Source organism: Asparagus officinalis, chromosome 4 (genome assembly GCF_001876935.1).
Source record: "Asparagus officinalis chromosome 4, Aspof.V1, whole genome shotgun sequence".
NCBI lineage: Eukaryota > Viridiplantae > Streptophyta > Magnoliopsida > Asparagales > Asparagaceae > Asparagus > Asparagus officinalis.
In genome coordinates this window covers 104072879-104093244 of record NC_033797.1, presented here as the reverse complement: position 1 = coordinate 104093244, position 20366 = coordinate 104072879, and the positions used below count along the sequence as shown (strand labels likewise).

General features: G+C 37.8%; 1 protein-coding gene across 1 annotated transcript; it reads left to right on the top strand.

The window, feature by feature from the left end:
- On the top strand, window positions 367-20066 carry LOC109839108 (lysine-specific histone demethylase 1 homolog 3). The gene is made up of 10 exons (XM_020407540.1): window positions 367-593; window positions 675-3115; window positions 6289-6430; window positions 8067-8676; window positions 8708-10578; window positions 10693-10786; window positions 17517-17953; window positions 18051-18764; window positions 19110-19184; window positions 19349-20066. Exons 2-10 carry the CDS (start codon window positions 729-731, stop codon window positions 19412-19414), a joined length of 6396 nt encoding a protein of 2131 aa, XP_020263129.1. The 5' UTR covers window positions 367-593; window positions 675-728; the 3' UTR covers window positions 19415-20066.

Here is a 20366-nt window from a genome sequence, read left to right as displayed (position 1 = left end):
GACCATTCCATTCCCACATGCAATCCATTCCATTCCTTCTTCCATTCCATTCCCAAGTCTGTCCATTCCCGCGTACCAAACGAGGCGTTAGGGTATACACTAATAAAGATTTTTGAATAAAAAATATCATACTTTTACCCTTCTAAACTAATGATAAATGTTTAGTTTTGTTGCTTGCTACATATTATTTAGTTTACATATAAGACTCACCCGTGCAAGCACAACCAAAGTCACATTTTAGCAAATTTTCTCGGTAAATTTTCACATTAGCAAATCCTCATTACTCACCCACTAAAAACCTACGAACAAAAAGCTCTCGTATCAACGCTGGTCGCAACGTTAAACCCAGGACAGTGAACACCACCACATCAAATCGATACCCGCAGCGCGCAGCAAATTCCCCAAAACGCAAGCAAAACCAGGCTAATTAATCAAGCAAGCACCGAAACCCCACTTTCTCATTCCTCTCCGAAAAAAAAAGATGCACATAAATCTCTTTTATTGGTAGTCCTCTCTCTCGCGAGGCGCCACTCTCTCACTCTGCGCCGAGCTTCCGTTGCTCCGCCGGACCACCACACCGTTCTCGATCTCAGGTCAGAAGATTTCTCCTTTCTCGTTTTCTCCTCCTCTCTTAATATCACGCTAGAGACTTTAACCTCTTAAAATCGTTGCAGAAAACTCTAAACAATTTCGTTCCGGGGGCAAAAAAACCCTAAACACTTACTCACATGAACGATGAAGAGTCTACTGCGCTCGTCGAGGGAGCAATTGAGTGGGAAAATTCTGACGGCGAGCTAGGGTTTCGAAACCCAAAACGTAAGTTGAAGGGTTCCAAGAAGATGGGCGACGGGATCGAGAAAGGATGCAAGAGGAAATCTATGGCCTCGCTTGAAGCTGGAGCCGAATCGGATGATGAGGCTCTGCCGATTGGATCTCTGTTCAAGAAGAAGGCCAGGGTTGCGAAAAAGGCAAAAGCTTTGGGTTTGGAGATTAGGGTAGACACAGAGAAGGAAAACCCTAGGGCTGAGGAGAAGGTGGATTCAGGGGAATTGGGGGATACATTGGCTAGCTTTAGGAAGAGGTTGAAAGGGCCGAGAAAGCTTAAGGATGTGGCTGGTGATGGATCTGATAGCCCTAGGGATTCCGAGGTCAAGAGGTCGTGGCTGGGGTCGGGCATGAAGACCCAGAAGAAGGGGATTTTGGACGCAGATGATTCACTGTTTGCCTTTATTCGAAAGGCTCAATCTGCATCGGGAAGGAAATCACGGTTAGGGTCTAATCAGAAGAAGCATGTTAAAGAAGCTCCAAGCAACGGTGATGGGTTGGAGGAAAGCTTTGATAGGGTTTCAAATGGATCTTCATTGCCATTGCTTGCTTCTGATGGGATACATCAGAGTAATGTAGGTCATCGACAAGGTAGGAAGCCTCGTGATGTTTTGGTTGTAGAGGAGAAAGTGGCTGATGATAGAATCGATGAAGTTTTGGATTGGAATGTTGATGGGAGATTGGGGAATGTTGATGGGAGATTGGGGGATGGGCTGGGGGATTTTGGGAAAAGTCGATCATCTTCAAGTAGAAAAGGTAGGGCTAATGTTCAAGAATCTATTAGAGTATCAAGCCGAGCTTCTTATACAAAATCCAGAGGGTCAGATTGTGGTAGTGTTGATGAAGATGGAGCTGCTAATCTAAACCAAAATTATACTGAGGATGTGCTGCCTCACCAAAACAAAGAGGAGTTACAATCATTGGAGGACGGTTTGAAACATTGCTCCAATGGGAAAAGGAGTAAATCAGCGCAGGAAGATAATGATTTATCCATGAATGATTCTGATCGTGGAGAGAAAATTGATTACGTAGAGCTGAAGGTTGAAGATATAACTGAAAACCATGCGACAAGGTCATCACCGTTGAAGGATGCAATGAGGAAACGTTCTAAGGGCAACTGTGTTCTACATCAAAACCTATGTTTTGCAGGGCCACTTGAGATGTCAGAGGAACCTCAGATAAATCCTCCTTCTACAATGCAGATAAAAGAAGTTTCAGAGTCTGTCTGTGATTACCAGTTGAATGCATATTGCTCATCAACTCAAAATGAGAACACTGATGTGAACAATGAATACCCAAACTTACCTTCAGAGGAGGCATTTGAAAAGTTGTATGCTCATTCTGAGAAACTGTCATCTGTTTCCGAAAGAAATCTGACAGAGCAAATTGAAGGATCTTGTGAACCATCAAAGTGGTCTCCTGAGATGTTTAAGGCTTCTGTCCCTTCTTCCCTTGATGAGAACTCGCAGTCTGTTGTACCAAATCAAGCAGCTACTATTTCAGGTGCCCCTGATGGACTCAATGAGCTATCTAATGGTCAAGTTTTCTCCATGACTCGCCATGGTGGCAATGAAGATATTCAGAAAGAGATTGATTGTTTGGATAAACAGCGTAAAGATGGTATGGTGTGTGCTAAATCTCCATTGAGGACATCCAATGTGTGGGTGGAAGTGAATTTGGGATCTGTTTGTGGACTACCTCAATCTTCAGTAAGAGATTTGTTAGCTGTGCCTGACCAAGTCACTAGACGATCAAACATCTTGTCTGCTTTCAACTGCGACAGATTATCCACCTCTAGTGACTCATTAAACCAATTTGTACAAGGGACGTCATCACTAAATAAACCTTTTGATGATGTTTTTGAGGAGCCCTCTTCTACTGCAGTTAAAGAGCTTGTAACGAATAAGGACAATGACACATCAGAAACCCGACAACTTGATGTAGTGGTAATGTCTGACCTAGAAACTGCGGATAGTCAATCAATGGTCCTCCGGCCAGTGCGCACAAAGAAGCATAGGCAGAGCGAAATGACACATGAGGGAGATGATGACTGGGAAGTCCTTACGTATCAGCGAGGATTTCTTGCAGATGTTTCAGTTGCTAAGGGTGACTGCTCTGTTAGAACAAAACAGAAGCCTAACTATTCATATTTGCTGGGGGAAGCCCCTTTTGGAGATACAGCAGCTGTAGCAGTGGGACTGAAGGTTTCTGCTGCCGGACCAATCGAAAAAATCAAATTTAAGGAGGTCCTGAAACGCAAAGGTGGTCTACAGGAATATCTAAGTTGCAGGTCAGTTAGTTTCTTTTTTTCCGAGGAGTATGGAATTTTTTTACTACATCTGTTATGATACTTTTCAACATCTCATGTGGTTAAGTAAAATTATTTAGTTGCATCTTGGTTTTACATAGTTCCTTGATTTTCATATTGTTGTAAACTTTTTCTTTGTTGACATATCACTCATTTTGCTGTTTTCTCTTTCAGTTCTTAAGCAATGACCAGCATTGTTTTAACTCATTTCAGTAGATATACTTTTGTCTATGTTAAATAGGCATAGTACAAAATAGGATTATTTCATTAGCAAAAGTTCCGTGAAAATCCCTTTTGTACTGGCCAAATATAATTTGGATCCTACAAGTTTTGAAGTCATCACTGGAAGTCCTAACATTTTACTTCGTTATCTCTCTTGGTCCCTTTTTAAAAATTTCCATTAAATATTGCTGACATGTCAGTGACGTGGCAGCAAAAACTTACAATTCCACTATTTTTCGCTAACTGGGTTCCCTCCTCTTTCTTCTTGCTGATCTATTTGGGGGACAGTAAAGAGATGTTTCCAGTCTAGTCAGCAAGCAAAGACAAGGAAGGGTGTCCAGTCAAAAAATTAGTGAATTACAAGTTTGTTTTGCCACATCAACAGGATTTTACGGAAGTTTGTGAAGGATCTCATCTAGTTACGAAAGTAATGTTAGGGAATTCCACCGATGACTTCCAAACTTACTCAAATGATATTTGGCCAATGCATGAGGGATCTTTACTAAAGTTTTGCCTTCATATGTGTGTGTGTACGAATCTTGAAACTTCAGGATGCAACGGTAACAAAGTTATATATGTGTTTGAGTTAAAGTTCTTTTACTGAAGCTTTGTATCCTGAATGAAGTGGATAGAAATGGGTAAGATGACTTGTTACAATTAGCATTAATCTCTTTTTTGATATTAAGTTATCACTGAATCTATCATCAAATTTGATGGGACAGCTGAGAGAAGAATGAGAAGAAAAAGAGCAGATTAGACCACATAGTGAACAGGAAGTTAATAAGAGAGAAAAATACGCGGATCTCTTTCTGGGTTGGTAGTATAATGCTAACTATTCATGCAAGCATTAACCACAAACCTTTTTAGTTGACATTTTAAGAAGTGCTGGAGTTGTGAATGGATCCAGAACTTGATATGGGAAAGCCACAATCTGGGGGTAGATTGAGAGGAAACATATCATGATGAATAATGAAAATGGGAGGGTTAGATGTATTATAGGTTCAGCTTGTATACCAAATATTGGAGTACCCATGGGAGGGAAAGTGCTTTAGAAATTTCAAAGGAAAAGATAAGAGAATAGAAGAAGGGAACCGACATGTAATCATGTGCAATCCGCATATACACATCACAAACTTGAATTTGAGCTGGTTCAAGATAGTGAACTTGATGATGACCTCTTTGTTTTTCTTGAAGTCATTATAGATTGAAGTTCTGATTTGAACAATTTCTTGAAATTCTGATATGTTGGTAATTGGTCCTTGTTTTTATATTTTGAGTTGTTTAAGTTTTAAATATTTACTTGAGAATATTTATGAATTTTTTAAATATTTGAATAGATTAGTTTTAGATATATTCTAATATATGGTTAGACAAGACATTTAGTAGGAACTTCAATGAGTGAGAATTTTCTTTGCACACTTGTTTTCACAACTGGAGGGATAAGAGTCTTCTCAACTAGTCAATTGATTTTTCGTTGAACCCTTATTAGACCTATTTTCCTATTTGTGGATTTGGAGTTTTAACTAAATTGAGCTTCTAATCTGATAAATTTCTTGAATTTTGATTTCATGGCTTTTCTTTCTTCATCCGTCTAAACTACTTTTTGTACTATAAATTATATATTTAAGAAAATTTTTGCTACATCCATCGCCTTATATATGTTAGCTTTGGAACAACAGTGTCAGTGAGGAAGAGAGAAGTGATGAATTGAGAGAGGGAGGGATATCTTAATCATTTTAATTTTGGTTCTTTGACGCTCTGTAAGCAGTTATGCTGAATGGAGTGGATTATCAATGGAATGATCAACCATTGGGTTTGGGTTGGTAAGAACTTTCTCTAAATCATTTCTGAATTGTTTATTATTTGGTACATCAAGAGCTCTGCCAACTTCCAAACTCGCGGTTAATTGTTTAGATTAGCAGGAGTCACCAACATCAGCTTGAAAGCAAACAGAAACTGTTAGAAATAGAAATATTCCCTGCAACACACCAGGGTGCATCCAGGGTAATGCTAATTCCAAAATTGCATAAAGCAGTAGGCCATCTGTTTTAAGACACTGTTCTTGTCTCAAATATCCATGTTTTGCCTACAGATATTGTGATTTAAATATGTGCCCTGTAATTGTATAAACCATGGTATGTTCTTCTTTGATCCATGTTTTATATCGAAAGCCATGTTCTTCTTTTAGAGAGTCAATGCTTTGGGGTTGGATTTACACTTCAATTCCTCCTACTTGGGTTAGCCGGATTTGCAACATGAGGGCATGGTCTCGGGAGCTATTTATAATGCCATTTGTTCTGTAAAATTTGATACATTAAGAGTAAGGGCTTTTATGAGTATACGTCTGAATTAAAAAAATAATAAAAAGAAATAAGAAATACAAGGAAAGACCTTGCAACATATATAAGTACAATCCACTTGGGGTAAACTGTCAACTTGTTATTTTCTTTGTTTTTATTGTCATTACATTCTTGCCGATTAGAAACTTTTTGATGGTTTGGTGTTAGCATTGTTATGTGATACGTGATAAATGATATGAATGGACTAGAGCTACCATATAGAATATGTGCACTAAAATTATATATGAAGCTGGCATTTGGACTAGAGCTACCACTTTTGATGGGATCACCTCATAATTAGAGAATGTAATTTGTGTTTTTTTAACTGGTTTTGCATTTGGATGCTATTTTATTTGACTTGCAATTTATGGAAATAATAATATAGGCAGAGATGATGTTCTCTTACAAGAGAAGTAGTATCATGAAATTCATATCTTCTCTTTTGCTTTTTTTCAGATGAAAAATGATTTTCTCCAATTTTTATTTGTAGTTCAATTGTATTTTCCCCATAATCATGTTCTACTTTGACATGTGGCTTCTTGACTGGATTGCAGTAGATGAATTATACATGTGTGTTTCTACAATGTATCACAGGAATTCAATCTTAGAACTTTGGAGTAAAGATGTAAAGCACGTATTGCATGCTGAAGACTGTGGTGTATCTAGTATTCCTGTTGAAGATGAATCCCCGCGGGAATCTCTTGTTCGGGAAATTTTTCTGTTTCTTGACAGCCACGTAAGTTATCTGTCTGGACCCTTTGTAAGTTTGATTGCTCATCAGTAGATATGTTGATTATTTGATTTTTGTTAGTCTATTACTATTTCCTTTTTATCTCAGCTTTCCTGACACACATTCTTCGGAATAAGTGATTTGCATCACCATATAGCTTGAAGCGAATGATTTCTCATCTTTAAGAATTACTTTTCTTAAATGCACCTGCTTCAATATCAGGATTGTTCTATGAGCCAGAAATCTGAATGTTAGGCAATTTATAAATGATGTCTAAGGAACGAGTTTACTAGAAACATGAATGTTGAGATGGATGAGTGGCAATACACTAAGGCCATGTTTGTTTTTTATTCCTGGACTAGGGGGTACTGTAATCCTCGGATTATAGGCCTCGGACTGTGTTATGCTGGGATTTTAATCCTGCCTGATATTTGTTTTCACATGGACTAATATTCGTACTAACTTAAAATAATCCAAACTAGTGTTTGTTTTTAGGGGGTTATGACTGGTCGGATTAAATATCCTAATCAGAATGACCTTTTTGTCATCAAGTCAACTAATATTGTATTAATGCATCTCATTGACAAAAATTTCAAAATAAATCTTAATTTTTCAGTAAATAATATATTCTGTATTGTCGTTGGATAATAAAAAAGTTGAGATCTTTTAGATTGCAGCAAGGCTTTCTTGATTTTATCCACTAACTTCTGAGCAAGTGCCAACAATCCAATAGTCTAGACCTCTTCAAAGCTGACTTTAACCTGCTAGTTTCTTCCTTTCGAAAATAAATCAGTGATTTGTGAATGGTATACAGTTCATTGGAATACCATTACCTACAACATATGGGATATTAGCATCCACCTCGGAGATGTGATGAGATAAATCAAAGGTTCTTTTTGGGGAAACAAAGATTAAGGACTAACCCGTGGAAACAGAAGTCACGGAAGATAATGCTGAAAAAAAAGTCTCAAGAAAAAAATGTGAAAAAAAGAAATAATGGTCCGATAGAATGAATTGAAAAAAGGAGGAATTAAAAAATATAGTGGTGTTTTTTTGTCAAGAAAGTCTTAATCCCCTTAAATAAATAATACCCGGATTGTAAAGGTGGGGGTAGGTGGGTTTATATTAGTTCCCCTTTTGGGTATTAATGAACCCCTCCTTAAAATAGTCCGGACTGGATAAAAAACAGACATGGACAAAAATGGTGGGTGTTTTAAAATAATACCCTCACTATTTAAAAAACAAACATAGGCTAAGAAAGGGTAATAGAATATTGTAAGAGATAAGAGTATAAGTGCATATATAGAAAGCTAGAAGTGATTTCTGTTGAGAATAATTTGAGGCAAATCAGATTTTGCGCATGCAAAAAGCAGCGAGAAAATTCTAGCAAGGAGTTGAAAGTGGAGGAACAATGACTATAGGTACTTAGATAAGCGAGCCTAAATGAAAATGGAGGCAACTGAAAGAGTACGGGAGTTGTCAAGTTAACTGATAATAGTCCTTAAGAGATCTAAACAGAAAAAAGATTCATTGGGATATTTAATTATGAAATAGAAATTTTTATTTGCAGTATTCTCTTCTTGATTTTAGAGCACTGTATCCTGAAAGCTATGAAGTTGAACTCCTAACAAGCTCCTTGCAGGGTTATATAAATGCAGGAATTGCTTCAGAACAGGAAAAGCCACAACCTGGTAATTTGTTCCAGTCTGTGCTTTTGAAGGAATCCAATTCTAAGGAAACTACTGGCGAAACAGTTAGTTGTGTTGGTGAATGCCCTCCATTTCTTGCTCAGAATACAGTATCTCAAACAATTGCCTTGATGAAGGATCCTACATCTCTTGAGGTTCCCGAGGCTGCATCATTGCTTCAGACAGATGGTGGTAAAATTGGGAAGCTTACTGCACAAGGTGTAGAATTAGAGTTATCTGCACAGGTTAAATCTGAAGACCATGCAACTGATAGCATTGAAGTGGACATGCAGCCTGTTTCAATGTCGATAATACAATTACCTAATGGCAATTCTGATGAGAATAATGTGCGCAATAGTGTGGAAAGCCATACAAATAGTGCATATCGTGACCATGGGATATGCCCAAATGGGATTGAGAGGAGTAACGCTCAAGAACAAGGTAGTCTGTTTACACCCACTATTCCTAGTACTGATCCCATTGCCAATAGAGATTTCGGGCCAAGTCCTTTTGATTCTCTGAAGCCGATGGAAGCCACCCAAAGTTCTCATCATCCATTTCGTAACAGAGGAAGAGAGTGTGCTATCACAGAAAGGCGCTATTAACAGACAATCCTTTTCAGCAAATTGCGATACTTCTTGGGAATTAGATGATCGCAAGAGAGTAATCATTGTTGGGGCTGGACCTGCTGGCTTAACAGCAGCACGGCATTTGCAACGTCAAGGTTTTTCTGTCATGGTGCTTGAGGCTCGAGATAGGATAGGTGGTCGTGTATATACTGATAGGTCATCGCTTTCAGTTCCTGTAGATCTTGGTGCCAGCATAATTACTGGTGTCGAGGCTGATGTTGCTACTGAAAGAAGGCCTGACCCCTCCTCTCTCATATGCAATCAGTTAGGTCTTGAGTTGACAGTTTTGAACAGTGATTGTCCTCTCTATGACATAATCACAGGTCACAAAGTGCCTGCTGACTTGGATGAAGCTCTGGAAGCAGAATATAATAGTCTTCTTGATGACATGGTCCCATTTATTTCTAAAAATGGTGAAAATGCAAGGAAGATGTCACTTGAGGATGGATTAGAATATGCTCTTAGGAGACGTCGTATGGCTCTCTCCGCATCAGCTGCTGCAGAACCTGATCATTCCACCTCAGTTTGTCAAACCATAGATGCTTGGCTTAGTGATTCAGGTGATATTACAATGTTAAATGGCACGTATGATACTCTGAGAACAGAAGTATTGAGTCCTCTTGAAAGGAGAGTAATGGATTGGCACTTTGCGAACTTGGAGTATGGATGTGCTGCTCTGCTCAAAGAAGTATCTCTTCCATTTTGGAATCAGGATGATATTTATGGAGGATTCGGTGGACCTCATTGTATGATAAAAGGAGGTTACAGCACTGTGCTAGAAAGTTTAGCAAAGGGACTTAATGTTCATTTGAACCATGTAGTTACTGAAGTTGCCTATTGCATGGAGTCTGATGGAAGAGGCCAGCAGAAAAATAAAGTGAAAGTATGCACATCAAATCAGAGTTATTTTGTTGGAGATGCTGTCTTGATCACTGTGCCACTCGGTTGTCTAAAGGCGAACACCATTAAGTTCTCTCCAGTTCTTCCAGACTGGAAAGAGTCCTCCATTAAGAGGCTTGGTTTTGGCGTGCTGAACAAAGTGGTCCTGGAGTTTCCTGAAGTTTTTTGGGATGATTCTGTAGATTACTTTGGAGCTACTGCCGAAGAAACTGGTAGCAGAGGCCAATGTTTTATGTTCTGGAATGTCAAAAAGACAGTTGGTGCACCTGTTCTTATAGCACTTGTGGTTGGTAAGGCAGCTATAGATGGACAAACAATGAGCAAGTCTGCTCATGTGAATCATGCTCTGAAAGTTCTCCGTAAGCTTTTTGGTGAATTTTCTGTACCTGATCCAGTGGCATCTGTTGTCACAAATTGGGGTATTGATCCTTTTAGTAGGGGTGCATACTCTTATGTTGCTGTTGGAGCTTCAGGGGTTGACTATGACATTTTGGGGAAACCTGTTGAGAACTGTTTGTTTTTTGCTGGTGAAGCAACCTGCAAAGAGCATCCAGATACTGTTGGTGGTGCAATGATGAGTGGTCTTCGAGAAGCCGTACGTATTATTCACATCTTAACCACTGGAAATGATTATGCAGCAGAGATTGAGGCTATGGAAGCTATACAGAGACAGTCAGATAGCGGAAGGACTGAACTCAAGGATATGTCAAAAAGACTTGAAGCATGCAAGTCCACCGATATTCTTCCTAAACACTTGTCAGATGGAACACATGCGTCGTTCCCTAAGGAAGCTTTACTGAGGGACATGTTTCCCAATGCAAAGACAACATCTGGACGATTACATCTGGCTAAAGAAATGTTACGTCTTCCTGTTGAAGCTCTTAAATTATTTGCTGGTACTAAAGAAGGGCTAAGTACACTCAATTCTTGGATACTTGTAAGTTGATTCTACTTCTTGGTGTATGCTCAATATTTGATCATGGATTTTATGTTCCAGTTTTGCAATTTGGAATGAGTATATCTAACATCGTTACATGCCATTGTTAATCAGGATTCTTTGGGGAAAAATGCCACCCAGCTCTTACGTCATTGTGTCCGTTTACTTGTCCTTGTGTCAACTGATCTGCTGGCTGTTCGTTTATCTGGTAGGCATTTTCTAGCTTTATTTTGAATTAGTTCTTCTTGAAAGTCATACATAACATATATGTGATGAGCTGACATCAATTTTCAAATTAACGTTATTGACCTGCAACTAATACTCTTAATGTCTCGTCTCTTTTGAGTAAAAAACTGTAAATTTCCTTGTGCTGCTTTTTCTTTCTTTCTGAAAGAGCATGCGATGTGACATAATTTACTTTTAATTCTTTATTTGGAGATTTATCTTTTAGATAGTGTTGTCATGCATGGCCTTATATTGGTTGGCGGAGACCTACTTCTGTTTACAATTGCAAATATTTCTTGTCCTTAATTTGTTCTTTTCCTTTTGTGTATGTAAACAGTAGGAATTGATATTAATGACATGCTTTGTTTTTTGTTAGCTATCATCATCGTCATTGTTATCATGCAAGTTTGACCCCTCCATGCGGGTTTGGATGGTCAAAACGATTTTTTTCAACCTGGCATCTGAGTTTTTTGTTGAGGTTTTAAGCAAAGAGCATGTAGGAATAAATGTCTCATTAATTAATCATTGGTTGGGTGCCAATGATAGAGGGCATGCAATTTAAGCTAATATAATCAAGCCACAACCTTTCAGCTTTTCTCCTTGACAGGGAAAAGTCTGGGCGAATAAGGGATGATGACCTGGTTTATTAATTAGATTAAAATCCCCTCAGGCGCAAGTTGACCAAACTGAAGTACAACCTCATAAGTTTATCTTCATGATGCCTGCTAGGTATGGTTTGAAATTAGTTTGACATGGTGACATCATAATTAATAGAAGGCGATGTTGCTGTTGGGCATAGTTATATTACTTTTAATAGTGCATCTGCGCACTTAAAAGTTGCTTGGTATGAGTAGCTGTACACGTAAAAGCTGCTCGATAAGCAGTTAATCAAATATATGAGGATGACAGGCTGAAAATTGCCCATTCTAGTATTCCAAAAGTACCATGCATTGTTGAGCCCACCTTTTAATTTCCATACAGGCCCATTAGCGAGTAATGAAAATGGATCAAAGTGGTCCTTCTATTTATGTTGGTTCAGGCACACAATAACTACTACATCTGTACTGGATATATGTGCAGCCCACATCAGCTCTTTTGGAAAAGGACTCGAAGTCAGGAGTTGGATTAAGTTACATAAGGGGGGTTCTTAAGCAGCCTCAGTTATATCTGTTTGGTGGCTTTCATATGCTAGCCTATCAACCACTAGTATATCGCCCAAAACTAAAGGAGGGCAGAAGAAATTTCTGGACAGTCTTTCTTTTTCGTCGTATGAGTAGGCTTCACTCAAGTACTAGACTTAAGAAGTAGATTTTGGGACTTCGGATGATAATGATGGTTTTCCAGGTCATGTTTACTGAAGTCAGAGTTTATCATTTCTTCTCACCATTTTCCATGTTATTTTCTTCTCTTGGTTCCTATCACTTTTGTAAACAAGTTAATGATCTGTGCCTTCAGAATTCATCATTGTGCAGTACTTTCTGCTAGCTAATGGTTTCCGGATATGATATGAATAATCTTCCGTACAAATATTAACGTTATAAAACCCTACAATTCTTGGTTATAAAATCAACCAGCTGCATTCAAGTGGAGCAAGTAAAACTTATATCACTCGAAGGATCAAATTTACGTCATCTTCTATGATAACTTTTTTGTGTGAGTATTCTTTTTTTGTTTTTTTTTTTGTGAATGGGTGTGTGTGTGTGTGTGTGTGTGTGTGTGTGTTGGTTAAAAGATGAATATGCTGAGTTGACAATCCTGTGTTTTAAAAAAGTGATATGGTGTAGTCATGCAGACTGCACCTTTAAGAAAATCATTCCTTCAAACTATTTGACATCATTAATGTAAGAGAACCTTTCAGTCACCAAGGCATATATATGACTGTTCACTTTTTGGTCACGAGTTGTGTGGACTTCTAATTTCCAGATGCTCAGCAAATATCACGCTTGAAAGATGAATACCTAGTGAAAAGTGGCAAAGAAAGGATGTAACTGTAGAGAAGAGAGTAGAGAAAATAGAGAAGGCAACGTTATTATTCCATCTGACCCTAACCTCTCTTAAATTGAGATTAGAATGATATTACAAAATAGGTATGATATAAAATCATATCTCAACAGTATCTCATAATATCTAATATTCACTAAATCTATTATTATCAATAGTATCTACCACTCCTCAATTATAATTGGGAAAAAACATCTAATTGCAAGAGCGATTTTGTCATCTTTGAGCGAAATACTTGAAGACGTTAGCAATCAGGATTAGACAGTAGAAATTCTAGATGGGTAAGTAAGTAGAAACATTAGGCGGATAAGCCAGTATTAACCCGTGGCGGGTAACCTAGTAGTACCCATAGAGAAGAAAAAAGAAAATGCATGATTGGTCCGTTGCTCGCTCGCTCAATCTTGATTTTGACTACTTTTATGGGAAATATGATAATATGAATGCACCTTGCTAAAAAAAAAGAACAGTGAAGTTTTCGACTGAAGAAGGATCAGACGCTGAACAGGGGATCACGAGGAAGATGGTTGGGCGGGAGCATTGCTCACAATAAACAGTACCGTCCATACTGTTCATTGAGGAACAATATGCGTTGGGGTTTTTTTTCTTGAGGTTCAATGAAGACTTTAGAAATCGATCGAAGAAGGTAGAGATGTTGTCGAAGTCAAAGATGTCGAAGCGGAAGTTATTGAAGCTGAACTTGTCGCCGAAGATGTTATCGAAGCCGAAGGTACCTTTGACACTGTTCATTGATGAACAACACGTGTTAGGGGTTTTTGTTGAGGTTCAATGAAGACTTAGGAATCGGTCGTAGAAGGTAGAGATGTTGTCGAAGTCAAAGATGTCGAAGCCGAACTTGTCGAAGCTGAATATGTTGTCAAAACCGATGTTGTTCTTAGCCAAAGATATTGTCGACGCCACTGTGGGGAAGCATAAAGTCGGCAAATTTAGCAAATTCCCCACGGCGGCATGATATCTAGAGAAAAAGGAGAGGACCAAGTAGTGTTATCGATGCGCAAGGCGCAATGTGGGACGCAAAGGTCCCTTACACGCACCATACGCAAGGCGCACAACGATGCGCGTGCCTCACTTAATTGAGGCGCACAACTCAAACTAATATTTTTCAACATAAGACAAGCATATAAGCAACATGTTTATAAATTGTCATATAAAAAGACTAAGAAATATAATTTCACCTACTAAATCACGAAAGAGTCTTAATTAGCATGCATAACATAGAGAAGTTTATAAGTTTCTACAAATCACAAACTGCATTTTCACAAACTGCAGTTTATAAGTTTCTACTAATTCATGAGTGATGCCAACTATATGAAGAATATCTTTTTGATGTTCATTGACAGCAGGATCTGTTCCCCTGCACAAACTGCAAACTCTCATGACGTTTAACTGTATACAATCTACTGATTAAATGTCTAATGATATGTTTATTGCTATTTAGAAGTTCAAGCTATTGAACCAGATAGAAGTTCAAGCTATTTTGTCATTCTAAATGAGTAATAATATAGAAGCGAGTTCCATATATTCTTAGGTGAACAACTGGAAAGCAGATAAGCTTATATAGTTTATTGCCAAGTGGGAGTAATTGTAGGTGCAATTTTTATTTAGTGGTATGGTATATTATTTTATGCAGATGGATAGATTTTACATTAAACGTGAAAAATATCAGTGCAATGCAAGGTTGTGTTAAAAGAGTTCTGAAAAGATATCAGGTCTTTTAAGCCAGCAATCCAAGGAAACTCTTTGATGACATATCTCAGTATTGGCTTTCTGGATAACATGTAAATTAAATTATATCCTAGAAGACATGTAGTTCATAAAATAGCCATGATGAAATTTCTTTGTTTGAGGAATTGGAATAGATCTAGTGCTTATCTAAAGCAGAAACGTATTCAACATTAGAGGAGTGGAACATAAAGGATGTCAAAATGCTTTAACTACAGTTCCAACGTGCTTGTGTATGAATAAATCAGGGAGTTGAAAATTTCAGTAATAATGTGTACATCTGAGAATGGAAAACTTCATCTATACAGTCTTTAATGAGAAATGTTTAATAGTGTTCATCTTTTACTAAAAGCGTGTGATTGTTGTTTTCTGCACATAATATGTACTGAATCACGATTTTGGCTTGTTTCTTAAATTGGATGATACGTTGTCTGATTGTCAACTATTGGGTAGAATTCCAACCACACTATAGATCTTCATAACTATGAATTAACTTGGTTTTTTTAATAACATTTTAAATATTTAAGACCGGAGCTCTTATTTGGGGCTTCAGGTAACTGATGGTATAAGTAAAATTAAGACTTCCAAGTGAGCACCATTTATTTTGTTAAGGGTTAAACGTTCGAATCTCTTTCATCATTTGGCTATGGGATTTTCAAATTAATATGCAGGGGGCATAAGTGCTGACTGATCGCATGCAGATTTGAGTCTAGGTCACAAGATGGGACACATGATGATAACAAGCTATTTCTTTCTCCATAAGTGTGCTCTTCTGTTCCAGTCTGGGGGACTTTCTGTCTGCGTTCATAGGAGCGTCTACGATAAAAGCCTATGTGACTCTCAGGAACAAAAAAATGTAAAATCTATGATTTGCATGGTTGTGTGGATCGTCTACAAAACAGATTGTGAAGCTGCTTGGGCTTTGGGCTGCTTAAGACAGAGATAAATAAATTCAATTTATACACAGACCCAATAAAATGGTTACTTGACAAGCTCAAATAAATTTAAATATAGAAGCTATTATAGTGCTTCAAGAAAATGGATGTAGCATCTAGACTAGTGACATGTTCATTAGGAAGATTAATACATAAGACAACTTTGTGTTCTACATCCAGGTAACAAATTATTGAAATAGAGCTTCAAAGTTCTCGGTATTCAATCAAGAATTTTGTCTCCAGAAATGTACATGCTTGGAGATTAGAAAACTTCAACTTGGTTATCTACTATCTAGTCTCTAACTAGAAACACACCAAAGTGACATTTATCTTGTCGTGAAAGGTTATTAATTCACCCTTTTCTCATGCATAGCATGTGATAGATGATGGTTAAGCGATCACAAACTTTCATTTGGGGTTTCATAACAATGCACTTATAGGGATGAAATTTTGTTTTAGGCTTGAAAGTTTGAAACTAATAAACAAACATGAAAAGTGCATTCTGGAGCATCTAACTGTGTAGTAACTTGCTACAATGTTGAGGACACGTGTGAAAATCGAAGTCTTGGTTCTTATGCCATTCAGGTGTTAAACATGGTAAATATGTTAAACATTATATTTAATGGGTCGACTTCTTAACCTATATGGTGTATGCAAGGTTTTAAATATTTGGATATCGGGGATATATTGGATGACCAAAATCCATGCCGGATTGTGAATATCATGGAAATATTGGGGATATATAGCAAATATCAAAGTGTCATATCAAATGATGCACATGTATAATATCAATGTTACAAAAAGCGCTAGATGCCTAGAGCCTAGACTCCTAGGTTGGAGCGAATTCTAGGCCGTTTTCCTATTTTTATTTTTTAATTACAATAATTGATAGTGGATGTTAATGTTATAGAAACTTTAGGCTCTAGATTGGCACATAAGCGGTTTTTTTTTTCATTTAAGTAGTGGTGATAGAGGTTTTGTTGACGGTTGGAGGCAGTAGAGGTGTTCCTATTTGGAGGCTGGAGGAGTTAAGAGGTGAGAGGACAAGGAGGCTGTAATGGAGGAAATTACGATCAAAGTCTAAAGGATGCAGTCTATGTAGGCAGATCACGCTCCTCTAAGCGCTCCTAGAGCCTAATTTGGCAGCCTAGGTACCAGCTAGGCGCTAGACGGACTGCCTAGGTACCTCCTAGGTGTAGGCATACACCTAGGTGAGTTAGACGGAGGCTTTTTAAGTAATTGTGTAGTATATAGTGTACTAAAATTTAATCTAAACATAATGAAATCGTAAGCATAGAAAATATAAATAATATATGTTTAGGATCACTAACTAATTGTAGAAACTTACTTAGGGGGAAAAAGCCGGCTAGAGTTTTGCTAGGAAAGGATATAATTTTTGCTAAAAATATTAAAGAAATTTTGTAAAATTATATTGTTTTGCAACAGACCATATAAATGGACATTTTGGCAACATATCAGTCAACAAATCAGCCATATATCGGCCATGTTGGGGATATATTGCCCAAAAGTTGCTAAAAATTGGTAAAGGATACTGAGAGCATATCATTTTGCTAAAATCCTTAAAAAAGGATATATGGACCGGTATATCAGTTATGTCGGGGATATTTAAAACAATGGGTGCATGGTCCATTATGCCTTTATAGTATTGGGATTTAGAGACTTAGGATGAATTCTATTTATTTGGTTGGCTGTAGCCTGTAGGCTTGTTGCATTTACCCTAGCATGAAGCAATGGTTCTACAATTAAGAAAAAATTTATCAAATATTTTTTTGTATCCTCAATAAATTAGTTCATGTTATGAGGTTCTGTTTCATCAATTAACATCAAAAAGATATGAGGGAAAAACAGAAGAGGAAGAGCTATGAACCATGCATCTTCTCTAATCCGTTAGTATTTGTTACTGATGCTGATGACTGTCGCAGATACCATTTTTGTGGTTTTAAGGTTTTAATGATGCTGAGAAATCTGTAGCTAATGACGCTAATGCTATGCTATATTGCTCTCTCCATGATGCAGGCATAGGAAAAACAGTAAAAGAGAAAGTCTGTGTGCATACCAGTCGAGATATACGCGCTATAGCAAGCCAGCTGGTCAACATGTGGATTGAAGTTTTTCGCAAGGAAAAGGCTACTAATGGGGGGTTGAAATTATTGAAACAGACAGCAGCATCAGAATCCTCAAAGGGCCGACCCAAAGATCAAATTTCTGGACAGATGCGTTTGGCTAGTGATGTGGGAAACCATTCTACGAGACCAAGTATTAGAAAAACCGATAGCAAGACAGTGAGGCTAGAAACTTTGATAGACACAAAGTCTGAGGCTAACTCCTCATGTTTTCAGAGTTCAATTCAGGGCCATGATTCTAAGGTGGAAAGTGACGGGGTAATGTCTGAGGAAGAAGCTGCAGCTTTTGCTGCAGCTGAAGCTGCCCGTGCTGCTCTTGCAGCTGCTGAGGTAGTTGACAAATCCTCTTTACAACATTCCTATCTTAATTTAGCTTTTAATTATATGAAAAGTAATCAAACTGATATGATTTTGGTTGATCCTTCAGGCATTTGCATCTTCAGAAGCAGAGGTTGGTTCTTTGCGCGAACTTCCAAAGATACCGTCATTCCACAAGTTTGCTAGACGTGAACAATATGCGCAGATGGATGATTCTGACTCCAGAAGAAGATGGTCTGGTGGCATTCTGGGGAGACAGGATTGTATATCTGAAATAGACTCCAGAAACTGCAGGGTTAAAAATTGGTCTCTTGATTTTACTGCTACTTGTGTCAATATTGACAACTCAAAGATGTCCGGAGATAATTATACACAGGGGAGTAACTCAAATGAGATGGGCCCAGTGAGTTACAGAGAGCATTCAGGAGAAAGTGGTGCAATGGACAGCAGATTAACGAAGGCATGGGTTGATACAGATACTGCTGGGAGTGGAGGTGTTAAGGATTATCTTGCCATCGAGAGATGGCAATCACAAGCAATGGATGCAGATGCTGATTTTTACAGCCGTCTGCATTTAAGAGATGAAGAAGATTCAAACAGAAGTTGTAGGCCGCCCACGGTAAAAGATGGAAGACGGGCTGAAGAAAGTTCTGCTTCTCAAATTGCAGAGAAGAAATTATTAACAGAAGGCAATTCCAGGGGAGTTGAGCATATTAAACAAGGCATTGTGGATTATGTGGCATCCCTGCTTATGCCTTTATACAAAAATAGGAAGATCGATAAAGATGGTTACAAGTCAATAATGAAGAAAACTGCAACTAAGGTATGATACTTTTCCGTGGCCCTATAAGAAGTCAATAAGGTTCTGGTCATATGCACATTTCTTGGCCTAGTCTCGTGATTGCTTTGACTTTTATGTGTTGTGTATAAATCATAAGCCACTCTTCTTCTTTTCTAGTTTTACTACACCAATGTTATTACTGTCATCCAATCAATTCTGGTTTGCAAATTTCGTATGCTATGATCACATTAATGAGCTAATTCACCACAAGACAGTTGCCTCCATGAAGTTGATCTGCAGCAAATACAATTTAAATTAAGTAGTTCCTTGTTGATGACTGAGGTTTTAACTAGGTTCTATTTTCTTTATTTTTTCCTGGTGTATCAGGTTATGGAACAATGTACAGAAGCAGAAAAAAGGTTGACCATTCCTGAATTTCTTGATTTCAAACGGAAGAACAAGGTCAGCACCTTGTTTCTGATAGCAATTTCTACTCTCTTAAGTTAATTCTCAGTAACTGGCAAATTTTCTGCCCCACAAATCTGGAGTTTTATCCAACATCCATCTTTTACTTTGATGAAGTATGATTTCATTTACTTCTTTTTCTTGTGTATTATCTGTTGCAGATTCGAGCATTTGTGGACAAATTGATTGAAAGGCACTTGGCAACGACTTCCAGTGTGAAGCGTTAATGCTCCCGGGGGGTTGACTAGCAGCCAGTTTCAATAACCCAAATGCATGGTATTTGATGATGCCTACCTAATTCAAGATCTGAAGCATTATGAGCTCGTCTCAGCCGGTTGACAGTAACTCCAGAAAGTGACCATCAACATAAACCATCTATATGCCCTTTTCTTGCTGTTTGCAGGTAAGGCACATGAAGTTGCACCTGCGAAGATGATGCAGCATAAGCTGTCAAGCCAAACAGTTCATCCTTCAGTTGGAGCAGGACCGATTAGCATGGTTACAGCAAAGTTGTCAAAGAATATGCATCTCGGTCACTGAAAGAAGACTCCTTTTAAGTTTTGGTGTTGTTTTCTTTCGAGTCCATTGGGATCTAAAGGGGATGCTGAAGAGGTTAGAAACTTAATCAAGATGTATAGACATGATAACCAGCTAGTCGTTTTGAAATAGCAATAGACATCATGTCAATTTAAAGATGAATGAATTGACATGAAATTGTTCTATTTGTCCTCGAAGAACTTGTAATTGTAGGTTACAGATTGACCCTATTCTTTGTTCAGGGATCTCTTGCATTGATACTGAGTCAAGTTTTTAGTCTTTGTACAGTGTATTTGGAATATTTTGATATCAAAGAGCTGACATCCTTGTCTTATAGCAAAATGTCTTATCTTTCTAGTTTCAAATGTGAAGAGGTATATAGTTTTTGTTTGTCTCTGCATATACTACTTTTGTGCTACCTTATTTTGTTTAAGATAATGATACAGATGGTCACCGTTAGAGAAGTCTTTAAAAGGTAAAGAGGCTACAGCAGCTTTTATATTATGCTTCTTTCTCTTCCTTTATGCAAATTCAATGCGTGGAATTGCTGCTTATATTTCTGTGTAATATAGAGTTTATTTTTTTTAAAGCAATGTTTAGAAATAGTTTAGTGACGTTGAGTTTTTCATCTTTAGCTTATTT